Below are 14,279 nucleotides of genomic sequence, written 5' to 3'. Positions count from 1 at the left end.
CATGTCTATGATTCTATAATTTTTAACCTACCCATCAAACAATGAATATTACAAATAAATAATATAAATGATAATTCAGTATAGTCTCTTTAAATATACAACATGACATTTGGTTATATATATTTATTTGATTGGGTAGTAAAATATCAGCTTCCTACCTTATATTAGTAGATAATATTTCTTCTTTGATGAAGCTTTTACTAATAATTGAAATAATATATCCATCAAATATATTTTGCACGGATGGCCAGGTAACAGTTATTGATTCTGAGTCTTTACTGTGATTCATATATTTAACTGGACTTGGTACTGTGTCAATAAAGAAAGCAGTGTTTAAATACCCTGTTCTATCATATCACTAACAGCACTAACTATCCCTAACCAAAACCAAAAAAGAACACATCTAGAAAAAGTCTATGTAGACCCTAAAATTTACTTAGCACAGGGATACATGGAGTGATAAATACTGAGGTTGGTTCTCCACTGTACCAAATCTTGTGGAAGCTAATCACATATGCTTAACAGGCTAAGAATACTGATATAATTGGAAAAGAAAGGAAAACAAAAAATACAACTGATGTAAAGATCAATGAAACATCAATATTGAAAGAAAGAGAAAAACATTTTGAAGATATTTCATAAGCCAAACAAAAGAGCCAAGAAACTAACAAGAGTAGAATGGTTTAACTATCTAAAGACAAAAAAAGTTTCAAGCAATTACAGGAGAACACAAGTAATACTGGTAGAGGCAGATGTATACCGAATTATAACAGTAAGGTCTCACCTGTCTCTATTTCTTTTATTACAAGAAGGCTGTCTTTGAAACCTTCTTTTTCTGTTCGAATTGTAAAGTTATACAGCATTCCAGGAATAAGATTGGAAAACACTGCCATTTCTTGAATTACTTTTTGGACCTACAAATCAAAGATTATGGTGTACATATATTTCTATGGAACTGCTTCAAGTTTTTTTAAATAGCAGTAAAATGTTTATTTGTAGCATCCCTGTGTTTTGAATGGGTTACTATCTGTTACTATCAGTTACAATTTATTTGATGATAAAGGGTGCAACAATAACTTTACTGACTATACACAATTAATGTTCTTAAAAACATACCGTGAAAGTGCCTGCACAATTAGTACATGTGACTTCATACTGCTGGAAATTTCCATCAGCACGATCCCAAATAATTTGTATTGAAGTATCTGTAACTTTACCTTCATGTACATTTTGTGGAGCTGCCAGACCTTAAAAAAACCAAAACATATAAATGCAATAGGCCCTATCCATCAGCTCTCCATGCATAATTGCCACTGAAGTCAATGGGGACATGCAATTGAAATTACTGTAGGTGAGACCTTATATAGTGAGTATTTTCAGATCCCAAAAGAGACCAGTGAAAGTCTGGAACAGAAACAAATGGCAGGATAGGATCCAAGATCACATAAGGCCTCATTTGAAATATTGTATCCAGTTCTGGTCACCATGTTTCTTGTAAGATATGACCAAACTGAAAGTGCAGAGAAGAGCAACAAAAATGATTAAAGGTCTGGAAAACTTGACTTAAGAGGAAAAAGTGAAAAAATTGGATTTGCTTAGTAGGAGAAAAGAAGACTGAGGCGAGACATAACAGGTTTCAAGTACTTTTAAGGTACATAAAGAGGAGGGAGAAAAATTGTTCTCTTATACATCTGTGACTAGGACAAGAAGGAATGGGGTTAAATTGCAGCTAGGGCAGTTTAGGTTGGACATTAGGAAAACCTTACTATCGGGATAATTAAGCACAGGAATAAATTGTCTAGGGAGATTGTGGAATCTCCATAATTGAAGATTTTTAAACTGACAGATAAGACAAATGTCTTTTAGGGATGGTCTAGGTCAGGGGTCTCAAACTCCTGGCCTGTGAGCCATCCCCAACTGAAGCAATTGCGCAATTTGGCCCAGGAGTCCTGGCAGGTTAGCATGGGGAGGAGAAGGCTGTCCATTACTGTCCCCCAAGCTTCACCCCTTTCTGTCACCACCCTGCCCTCTGCCCCCGCCCTCCCTATGGTACCCCATTTCCTGAGGATGTGGTTTTGAGTAAGCAGAGTGGAGAGGGACTTGACTAAATTTTATACAGTACTGACATTTAAATTACTTACATGTTTTTACACCAGGTACGTGATATACTGAACTTAACATGTTTCCACTTACTGTGGAAACATTGAAATCATATTCTGTGCCTGGGGTCAAGTTTCCAATTGTTACTTTGTTATCATTCTTTAAAGTCAGTGTTACATTAGGTCCTCCTTTGCTTGTAACATATATACCATCAAATACTCCAATATCAGGCATTTGAACAAATAAAACCACAGAATTACTGGAAATGTCATAAGGGACAATAATCTGAATTGGTTTGGGCTCTGGAACAAAAAAAAATAAAGCAAATGTTAGATCAGTTAACAATAAGTTGAATGAAAATAATACAATAAATCTGAAGCAGATTTTCTGAAAAATACGTTCATATGAAACAAAATGATAGCTACGATGGCAAGATACTGAGACATGCACAAACAACAAAGAGTTTTCATATAACATTTTTCACTAGATTTCAAAGCACTTTATAAAGGAGTTAAATCTCTCAATAGTTTTATCTCTGGAAGATGTATTAATTTCCTTTTCAATCATAATTCCAGTAAGCAATAAAGTACCAGTGTTTGAAACAAATTTAGGGAAATGAACTTATGAATTGTAAAATGAGGAGAGAAAATTCAGTCATAGAAAATGTGCCAAGAAAACATGCATTTGATTGGTAAGCTATCTTTACATCTTAGCATTCTCCAGATATACCAAAAGACACACAGGAGTCATTTGATGTGGATTTAATCAGGCCACAATTTTATTATTAGATGTCTGGGGATTACCTGGTGAATAACTGTACAGTGCAGTTAACCCCCAAATTATTCTATAATTACACATGGGACTGCCACCAGCTACCCCCTCTTTTTCATTCCAGAACCTTACCATACCCCATACTGTAGTTACCAAATAAGTTGTGACATATGGCCTACTATTCCTTCTGTGTTTACCATAACAGGTCTTCCCTGACACCCACTGTGGAAAAGGCAAAAAATCCCCACTGCACTGAAGCCAATGGTGGTGAGGGGAAAATTTCTTCCCAGTCCCCATAAAAGAAGTGACTAGCAAAATGTCCACAGCAGTTTCAAACCCCACGTGATGATCACATTTCAAGGGGAGAAGGGTGGGTGTTGGCTTGCCTGCTACATGGAGAAAGGGGCTATCCGTGCCAGTGCTTGCACCTTTGAAGCCTTCTGCTATTACATTCCCAGAGGGAATGTCAGTGCTGCAAAGCTGACCACCACCCACCTTTTTGCAGCATTTTCTGACCTTACTTCCTGCCCTGCCTCAAAGTATCTTTGCCTTCTTCTGGCAAGTCTGGACACCACCCTTTTCCCCCATATTTTCAGTCCAGGGCAATCATTCTTGCTCCACAGCTGGTGCTAGCAGATGTGAAAAGTATCTTTTGTAATTCCTTGGCATCAGTAGCTGGAATGAGGCATTGGACTCCATGCTATATCCCAAAATTACTAAATCTACCAAAAAATAATGTAATCAGTTACATTTTCTGTGATGTTGTCATTTTTCATCTTTTTATATTGTACCGCCCTGTCCCAGTGCACAATTACACATATATACAGTATGAATCTTCCATATTCCTTACTTGCTAAAAAGCTATATTGTACCGGAACCTTCTACATATTCCATGAGACTAAGTGTAACACGGAAGATCCTTAGATAAATAGTGTGCTGTTTTACCTCTTGTAGATTATGTGTGCTGTATTATTATTTATAAGCCTTTAACTATTTTTTCCCTTTCTACTTACTTTTTGTCAACATAACTCTTGAAGTGGCAACCTGGCATTTTACATAGATTAACACCCTTTCAAAAAACAGACTGATATACAGATTATCTATCCTGAACCATTCCCATATTCATTCATCCCATTTCAACCCATAGCACACTCTGACAGTGGGAGGAAAATGTCCTAACTGGTGCCCATCACTCTCACAGAACTGAAACCGGTGCTGCCTTTGCACTTCTAAGGATGTCTATCATTACGCTGTACCACTTATATTCAATTGTGCTATGTCATTCTGTTGCTCTTAACCTAAAGACAGTGCCAGTTTACATAACTGCATTACATCTCTTAATTTAGACCCAGAATTGCCAGGCAAATCTACCCAATCTGCCAAATCATTTATGCTAAACAATAATAATAAATAATAATAATTTGTTAATCTTTATAAAATTGTATCTTACTTAGGGTGCATTGAATGGTCTTCAGTTCACTCATATTTCCGTTATTCACAATTGCCACTGCTATTTCATAAGTCATGCCAGGAACTAGATGATTAATCTTTAATCTACCTGTGGTGTTTACTAAAAACTTTACAGTTTCATCCACCTCTGTAGTAGGTTTCACTTGAATGTAGGATTCAAGGCCCTCTTGTGGTACCTTCCAGTAGAGAATTATACTCTCTTCTTGCACATCCTCAGGATGAATAAAAACATTGCTAGGTGGACTGACGGCTTCAATAAAGAAAAAATCATAGTGTATAAACACAGGTCAAAGATACTATCCATTTAGTAACCCTTCCTAATGCAATCTTTTGGTTTTATGTTTTCTTCTGTGATACTTGGATAAGACCCATATATAACCATAGCAAGAGAAACTATTCTAAAATTCTACAGTATTTTATTCAAAGAATATTATATCTGATTATACGTGCACTTTGAGGAAGTCAGAAAGATGGGAAAGGGAAGATGAAATGTGTGAATGGATAAACTGTACTGTGCTTTTTGTCTGTGTTGTTGAGTCTCCACATAAATATAGAAAATTGATGTTTTAATGGTGAGTAGTATATGAGAAAGTAATATTTATTACTAGTATTTTATTAAGATTCTTCCACTCATCCTTGGTAGCCACCTTTACTCATAATCAATAGTCCCCTACTCTGCAAGTAGTCCCTTCCATTACAGTAGAAATAGTCACAGAATCAACTATTAAGCATTGTGCAAGGGTGTTAAATAGTATTAGTATAATCACTGATCTATCTTCATGTAAGTTAAATGAGGTATTTCTGTGGGGATGAGAAATTCTCCCCCCCCCCCCCACTTCCACCCAGGTAGGACTTTGTTTTGTTTCCCATGCTCTCCCACAACTCCTGGAACCTCAGGTCTCCCTCAACTAGGGACTCCCCCCACTTACCCACACAGTGCATGAGCCAGTGCCACCAGGAATCAAGTTCTCAGCAGACTTTCCAGCCCTTCACCAAACAAAATTCCCAATATGCCAGGTCACAACCCCATTTGACCCAACCAACTCTCTATAGGTAGCCAACCCAAATCTGAAAGATACTGTGACCCTGTGTACCAGGTCCCAGTGGCGCTCACTGACATCTGGCTCTCCTGCCCCTCCAAGAGGTGTCTGGATCAAATTTCAGTGGCATTGCAACCATACAGCTAGACTGACATTCCAGACTGCTTCAGCAGTAACTGTTTTGATATAGTAAGGGAATACTGCTCAAAAATCATAGCCCCCACAGCCTATGAAAGTTTGAGCAAGTGCAAGCTGCAAAAAACCCTCCTAACAGATGCACTGGTCAGTACATATTTAATTAACCACATTTGCTTAAACTTCACACTCGTGTTTTTATGTTCAAAGCTACTCTGGAGTACCTGGGGATTTAGCCATTTTATTATCTATGTAAATATATGACCTATGTAAATAAATATATATAAATCACTATGAAATTTACTTATGAAATATTAACACAAGTGACTGGGGGGTAAAGGAGGATAGATACACTCCCCATGTGAAAAATTAATGAATGTTAGAGGCAGTTTAGAGGAAGAGAATTTACCTGGCCTGCCCCCAATATAAACCAATAAATCACTATCTCTATAGCACTAATTAGCAATAGCTTTGTACTTTCTATTTTCAGTTTAAATGGAAAAGATCTATATGTGGGTAATTACCTGTTGTAATCAATATAGGTTTCTCACTGCAACTGAGAGATCCCTTTTCTGCTACACTCTGTAAATATATCTTGTACTGATGATATGGCTTGATGTTTCCAATTACCATTGAAGTGGTGTTTTTTTGGACTGGTAATTTCTCCAATGTATTTGCTTCAGTGTCCAAAACTGTGACAAGGTAGTGATGAAAAGATGCATTGGAGGAGTTCTGTGGGGGATCCCATTGTAAATAGATTTGCGTTGATGAAACATGTGTAGCCTCTAAATGGTGAGAATGTAATGGCCCTGATAACAAAATTAAAAAAAGGAAAATAAGAAAATAGCTTCTGGCAAGTTTTTAGTTACTATTTATTAAAGACATAACCAGATAGGCAGGGACATGAAGTGGGCGGAGTCTCACCACCAGAAATGCACAAGCCAGCAAACCCAAGCCAGTACAGAGAGAGGAGTAAAATGCTCCTGGTCCAGAGCTGGTACACCTTACTTGCCCTATAGTGAAATTTAGTTCCTGCCCTGCTCCTAGAGAAATACAACTATGCCCTATGCCTTATTCATGCTGCTTTGCCAGGCGCTATTCCAGCCCAAAGTATCTACCCTTGTTTAATTTCTGCATATTTTAATACCACAGAGATGGAAACTTGAAGGATTTTCCTCTGCAATTAGTTTTCAAAGGTCAGACCAGAAGTCTTTCAGTTTGGAATAATCCCAGAGGATATGCAGTTGATTCCCTATATAAGGTCATGCTCTCCTTCTAACAGCTTAATTATCTCAGTTGTTTCATATACCCAATTTTTACACCTAAAATGTTTATTTAAAAAAAAAAACACATTTGACTTTACACCTTGGGACAAAAATAGAATTTCATACTCCTTTTGTCTATACTACAAGACATTTTTGTCATTTTGTATACACAAAATTATTTAGAAAGAGACTGAGTTGTAAAATGTATTCCTCTACTTCTAGAATCATTCTTAGGCATACTGAATGGTTTTGGAGTTTTGTTTTTCCTCTGTGGAATAATTTATTCTCAATAAGATTTATTTATGACTCACCTTTGATTGATAGGAATTAATCATCTTTATCCAGTGTTAAAGTTCACAGGGTGTGTTCTATTAGATTTTTATACGTCCTTAGATAATTGGGTTATATGTTGATCTCTATTCCATTTAGCTTAGTACATTGGATCAAAAGTAACTAGAGCTTATTTCAAACTGTGAAAATTTTCTTTATCTTCACTTCATAGATATGGGTGTATCAATATTTCCAAATTAAGTCTTTTCCTTCAGAATTAGAACCTGCACAATTTTATTAAATCATGCCGATTAAAGGAGTGACTTTGTACTTTTTACTGACAGTCTGAACCCTGTCTTTTGACATCGTGGGACCTCTATGTACAGAATGATGAAAGGATTGAGGTTTTGACCTTTTTTTTTTTTTTAGTTTAGAAGTTAAACCTCATCCCACGAGGAATAACGGGGCTGCCGACAAAGGGCTTTGATGTCGACAGGGGAGCGTCCAGACTAGCACGCTGAGCGGACAAACAGCTGATCAGCTGTTTGTCAGCTCAGCGCGGCAGCCATGTAAATTTAAATGAAGCCGCGATCATTTAAATCGCGGCTTCATTTGCCTATGCGTCTAATCTACATGCCTCTGACGACAGAGGCATGTAATCTAGACACAGCCTATGTTCCAATAGTGAATTTTAGCTATGGATTAAAATCAAGATTTTGTTTGTATCCAAAATTTCAGTTCAGCCCATTTCTATTTTTAGCATGTGTATGAACACAAAACATAGAGCACATCTACACTACACGGAAGATCAGTGCTAGTGTAGTATTGACCTTCTAGATTGAACTCAAAGGCCATCCCCATCAGAGCCAGTACTCCTACATCTTGTGAGGAGTAAGGGAAGCTCCCATCAACCTCCCACTATGTGGATGGAGATTTAAGATACATTGACTCCAGCTACGTAATTTACGTAGCTATAGTTGCGTATCTTACTTCGACCTTCCTAAGTAGTGTAGACTGGCCATAGTGTCCTAAAAGAAAAAAAATATGAAAAGTGAATTATTGGGTGGTTATTATTCCTGTTATATGCTATAACTTACTTGTTTCTACCATCAGAACGGGACTTAAGTTAGTCTGTGCCCCTTTGGAGCTCCTTGCTGACAGTAAAACCCTATAAAGGCGACCAGGAGACAATTGCACGATTGTTGTATGTGTTGTATTCAGGGGTAAGCTCTCAAAATGTTGTTCTGAATCATCAAAATAGTATTTAATTATAACTTGAAATCCTAATTCAATCCAGTCATTCAAATCACTCCAAACAAATACAGCTTCAGTTGTTCTGACATCTTGCACATTAAACATGAAATTTTCTGGTACAGAAGGTACTGAAAAAGAACACCAAAAACTTAGAATAACTGATAAGTATAAAGGATGATTTTTCTAAAATTAACATCATTAATGTAGTTTTCTGGGGAAAATATATTCAGATAAATGTAAAAAACTGAAAGAAATGTATTTACATTCATATTCGCAAATATATGGCAAAGGTATATAGCAGAAAAATCCTGTAAAGAAATAGCTTGGACCAGTTGGATTTTTCTGAAAAGCATAGCAGTCAGTTTCATTCTCTGGTATCAAGGACAAAGATGAGATTTCAGCTTTTCCAAGATAAGGAGATCCATCTGTCCATAAGAAGTGACCTTCCTCCTGCAATAAACAAAAACTACAGGAAATATTTTTATAAAAGCTACACCACTGAATTATTATCATATATTTATATCTAGCACATGCTTTCACAAGTAATTTACACTGGACATTTTGAATAATTATACAAAAACAACCTGAACTATGGTATTGCCACCACTATATCATAATTATGGTGGAAAATATCTGGCTAGAAATGATATGTTCTAATAAAAGCTAAATTAAGCTAATGCAGAGGAATCAAAATTTTAAGAGAATCCAGTAACAATCCTAGTAATATTTAATGAAGCAACTTAAAAATGTTGTATATCACAATAAAAAAATTAATGGCGATCAGCTGTTCATTGCTAGTTTATTAATAAAGTTTATCTAATTTCTAGAAATCATGCAGGGTAGTTAACATTCTGAACAAATTCAAGATTTATTTGTCCTGCAAGCTTGCCTACTGTAAACAAGACTTTGAGGTCATTTAAATGAAATGGAATTGCTTTTTTGGAGCCAACAATGTTCACAGTTCTTATGATAACATTTCTTTCATTGCAATGTTTCCATTTTCCATGGTTTAAAGGATTAATCATAGAACACTAGAACTGGAAGGGACCTTGAGAGGTGATCGAGTCCAGTCCCCTGCCCTCATAGCAGGACTAAGCACTGTCTACTCTAGACCATCCCTGATAGATGTCTATCTAACCTGCTCTCAGATATCTCCAGATGTGGAGATTCCACAACCTCCCTAGGCAATTTATTCTAGTGTTTAACCACCCTGACAGTTAGGGGGGGTTTCCTAACGTCCAACCTAAACCTCCTTTGCTGCAGTTTAAGCCCATTGCTTCTTATCTGAAAGCCAAGGAGGACAATTTTTCTCCCTCCTCCTTGTAACACCATTTTAGATACTTGAAAACTATTACATTCCCTCTCAGTCTTCTCCTTTCCAAACTAAACAAGCCCAATTCTTTCAGTTTTCTCATAGCGCATGTTCTCTAGACCTTTAGTCATTCTTGTTGCTCTTCTCTGGACCATCTCCAATTTCTCCACATTTTTCTTGAAATGTGGTGCTCAGAACTGGACACAATACTCCAATTGAGGCCTAATTAGCACAGAGTAGAGAGGAAGAATGACTTCTTGTGTCTTGCTTACAACACTCCTGTTAATGCATCCCAGAATCATATTTTTTTGCAACAGTGTCACTCTGTTGATTCATATTTAGCTTGTGGTCCACTATGATCCCTAGATCCCTTTCTGCAATACTCCTTCCTAGACAGTCACTTCCCATTCTGTATATGTAAAACTGATTGTTCCTTCCTAAGTGGAGTGCTTTGCATTTGTCCTTATTAAACTTCATCCTTTTTACCTCAGAAGAAAAAGTTAGAATAAGATTTTTAAAGTTACGAAGGACAGACATCTAACGCTCAGTCACTGGCACCTAACTGTCATTTGTGCGTTTGAAAAATTCCCGCATAATGTTAAAATACAGCAAATGAAGTTAACTCATAATTAAAGACACACAGGAAAGTTTACATTGAAATCTATCCCTGTTTTTCACCTTATTCTACTGAAACCTGTGAAGTTAACAAAGATGACTTCAGGATGTTTTGACTGAGGTCCTATGTGCGGGGTTAAAAGTATGTGATATATTCAAAATGGATATAGATTGTTCCTGAGTGTGTTCCCATACAAATTGGTTCAACTGCAAATGAAAGATAGCTTGTGAAGTAGTTTACTCACACTGATGATTCTGGGATGGTTCAGAAGACATGTAAAAGCATCCTGGATTCATTTGAGGCAGCCACCTGTGTAGTGCGGTTTCACTCTAAACATGTCCCTAACACAGAGGCTTGTAAATGGAACTTCATCAGAAAGCAGCCAACAAGTTTGTGGTTGTCTTCTGAGGTTTTTATGTCAGGGAAATTGTCCTTTAGCCAGAATCAGGGCTTTCAGAGCCTCTTTATCTGATATACAGGGACTGGAGTGGAGGCGAGGGTGTGAGAATTTCACCTTAAGTGCGCTGATCTGAACTTTCTATTACAGCTACATACAAGACATTTATCATCTATTATAATATCCTGCCATCATCCTCTCTGATGTCTGCAAAGATTTGAATGCAGAGCAATGTTAGAACAAGACCACAGAATGAAAAGGAAAAAAGAAAACCATAATAATTATATTTGCTAACAGTGTAGCCTACTCTTGTGATTTTATTGAAAGTCTCACAATATGTGACACTTTTCTTAAAGCTCCTGGAATCCTCTGATTAAGTGAGAATCTCAGCTTTCATTTTTTTAAACAGGTTTCTAGCCCTTGGGGTTATAGAGAAAAATTGGAAAATGTATCCTAAAGGTACAAAAACCTGGGGGCCAATAAAAAGAACCCAAAATGCTTTTTCTTCATCATTATTTTATGATGAAGAAAAACTAACTCAATATTTTGAGCATATGAGGTTTACAATACTGTAATTCCAAAAAATTAAGTTTTCCTAAATTTCTCAGAGTTAATCTGACAAGCTAACTGCCATAGAAACACACAAAAATGTTCATATTGTTTCTACAATTAGAAACACAAATTATCTGGGAAGAAAGTTCAGCAAAGTGCTTGAAAATCAAGCCTGTTCATTATCATCTCCTGGCATTCTGAAAAGAACTTACTCATCTAGTTCATTACAGTGACCAGATTCCCACAAACTGAAAAATGCTGGTAAGCATGATATAAACAGCTGGTTAACTGTCAAATTCCAAATGGATAATTAACTCTTTCCTTGTGTAAACAGAATTGACAAAGTAAAATTCAAATGCTTCTTCACAACACATTGTAGGTATCGAAATAACATTTGTGGAATTTGTCTTGTGGAATACCACAGATGTTCTAGGACCAACGAGTCCTGGAGGAGGGCTGACAGCTGGGATCCCTGTGGATCAACAGAGCAGGGGGCTGCCAGCAGTGAGCTGCCAGTGGGGCCAGGAAGCTCGGTGGGCTGGCAGGGCAGGTGGCAGGCTCTGGCCAGTGGCCAGGCCAGGTCTGGGGTAGGGGCTAGTGGCAGAGGGGCTAGAAATGATCTTCGCTGGTTGGGCAAAATCCCTCATCCAGCACTGGTCAGGTCCTGAGGGTGCTGGATCAGGGAGGTCCAACTTGTAGTAGTTTTTCTTCCTGCCTCACAATTAATCTGTTTTAATATAAATAAAGCAAATTGTTCCACTGCCAAACCAATAATTCAGTTTAAGTTCCAATAATGCCACTTCAGTGTTGCAATCATTCTGCTCATAGGGCTCCTGCTTGATATATTACAATGGATCTACTGGAATAGAGCTGAAAGGCTCAGCTGTCATTTTTGTTTTCTATGAAAGAAAAGCATTAAGAATATGCACTGTGCATCAGGCTAACCTATCCATCTTCAAATACTGCCAATCTTCACCATGCTAGCTCCTTGAAGAATAAATTTCACACACATACACACGAACTTGAAATTCAACTCTACATTTGAAATGCAAGTAAATCCCATAAATAGAAATGCCAGAGGTACAGGGAAACCTAAAACTGCATTGATTTTATTTTTCTTATGGTAATGGAGACAACAGACGGTCGAGGCCATGGCTTTCATATTTCAGTCTAGTCCTGCACTTCTTATTTGGACATAAATGCTATTGGACGCAGAGGCAAATTTAATGGGATATTTCCTAACTAAAGAGTGCCGTATCAGAGTGGGCACAAATGAGTTCTAAAAGGTTAAGAGGAAGGCCCCAGTTCAGCCAGTTACTTAAGCATCCTCTTACCCTTAAGCACGTGAGTTCAACAAGAATACTCATGTATATTTAGGTACATGTTTAAGTATCTCTCTGAATAGGGCCTAAAACAGAAGTTTACCTCCACACACACACACATGCACATTTTTAAATATGCCTCTTTTCTTTTTGGGACTTCAAGGGATTTCAAGTTCTGATCAGTATCTAAAAAGCAAAGCATTGTGGGTGAGATTTTATTTTACAATATGGTCTCATTACATATGCTGGCAGTTCAAAGGGGACGTAAAGTGGGAGTAAAAAAAAAGAGACAGCTATAGGTATAAAAAACATTAGTGCAAATGAGAATCTGGAGCTGACATTGAATATAACTGGACAACATTATTCACTTTTACTGAACATAGCTAATCATCACTCGCTGACTCAACTCCCCAAATTCTGTCCCAGCAGTCTAGGCTTAATGTAAAATCTGGAATGGGAGTACTTGATTAACTCCCCATATCGTGGTCATGAATCTGAGGAAATCTTCCCATGACATTATAGTCCGGATCCTGCATGCATATAGAACAAATCTCCTTTTTATTCCAAAGGGACTTAGGCATCCATAAGTAGAACAGGGTTAGATCTCAGATATGGAAAGACATAACACCTAGTTTCAAAAGTTCACACAAACATTTCTTTGTTTTTCAGTTTCAGCTCTAGATGATCATATTTAGAAAAATTACTTGTACCCATAGTATCTTTTTAAAATGGTGAATGAATAATTAAATTTACTTTTAAATACTTGCAATTTATTAGCAAATTAGGTAATATCCTACTATTCACCAAATTAATAAACAATGTGAATAAGGTGGGGGTTTTTTTAATCAACCTACTGTAGTAAGTTTTAGAATCATAGAATTCTACGGCTGGAAGAGACCTCGGGAGGTTATCAAGTCCAGCCCCCAGCCCAAAACAGGACCAACCCCAACTAAATCAACCCAGCAAGGGCTTTGTCAAGCCGAGACTTAAAAACCTCTAGTAATGGCGATTCCACCAGTACTTCACCCTCCTAGTGAAGTAGATTTCCTAATATCCCACCTAGATCACCCTGATTGTAACTTGAGACTTTTGCTTCTTGTTCTGCTGAGAACAGTCTCTCTATTTCCTCTTTAGAACATCCCTTCAGGAAGTTGAAGGCTGCTATCAAATCCCCCCCTCACTCTTCTCTTCTGCAGACTAAATAAGCTCAAATCCCTCAGCCTCTCCTCCTAGGTCATGTGTTCCAGTGCCCTAATCATTTTGGTTGCCCTCTACTGGACCCTCTCCAATTCATCCACATCCTTTCTATAGAGTGGGGCCCAGAACTGGAGATGTAATCCATAGGAATTTAATTGTACATATTAAAATTCCCAAGTTTAAGATAAATCCATCTTAACAGGGGAAATAACAAAAGATAAAACATACTGACCTTCATGTCATTAAGACCTGTCCATAACATGATTATTTGATTGACTGTATGGAGGTAAGAAGATATAAATATACGTTCTTCTTCACTCTGTATGTCAACCAGGTGTGCCCCTACTGAAGACAATTCACAGATTTGTTGTGCTGTACTCCATGGCTTACTTGATTTGCTTATTTTATAACAGCTGCCTTTGAATGCCAACCATCCTTGTGAGCACAGACCTACGAGTGAACAAATACGTTGTTTCTGAAAAGTTCTCTACTAGTAATGCTGATGTTCAATTTTACCAATCTTAAACAAGTCTATAAAGTATGAGATTGAATTAAAATACAGTATTGCCAATCTCAGC

General features: G+C 37.3%; 1 protein-coding gene across 11 annotated transcripts in view; it reads right to left on the bottom strand.

Annotated features, from left to right (window-relative positions):
- Positions 1-14,279, bottom strand: part of PTPRQ (protein tyrosine phosphatase receptor type Q) — a 207,932-nt gene that overhangs the window by 178,233 nt on the left and 15,420 nt on the right. For all 11 annotated transcript variants that reach the window (XR_012904907.2, XM_075932438.2, XM_075932462.2 and 8 more), the window contains 9 exons: positions 13,934-14,151; positions 8,569-8,755; positions 8,149-8,433; positions 6,041-6,325; positions 4,322-4,591; positions 2,142-2,402; positions 1,117-1,247; positions 785-914; positions 159-309 (listed from right to left, as the gene is read on the bottom strand). Coding sequence is in view for 10 of the 11 variants with exons in the window: in XM_075932438.2 (XP_075788553.2) it covers positions 159-309; positions 785-914; positions 1,117-1,247; positions 2,142-2,402; positions 4,322-4,591; positions 6,041-6,325; positions 8,149-8,433; positions 8,569-8,755; positions 13,934-14,151 (1,918 nt within the window). In the remaining variant the exon portion in view is untranslated. The remainder of the gene's footprint in view (positions 1-158; positions 310-784; positions 915-1,116; positions 1,248-2,141; positions 2,403-4,321; positions 4,592-6,040; positions 6,326-8,148; positions 8,434-8,568; positions 8,756-13,933; positions 14,152-14,279) is intronic.

This window comes from Pelodiscus sinensis, chromosome 1 (genome assembly GCF_052426305.1).
Source record: "Pelodiscus sinensis isolate ZL-2025 chromosome 1, ASM5242630v1, whole genome shotgun sequence".
In the NCBI taxonomy this organism is placed as follows: domain Eukaryota; kingdom Metazoa; phylum Chordata; order Testudines; family Trionychidae; genus Pelodiscus; species Pelodiscus sinensis.
The sequence above is the reverse complement of the archived record's forward strand: the minus strand, read 5'-3'. Positions and strand labels throughout refer to the sequence as shown.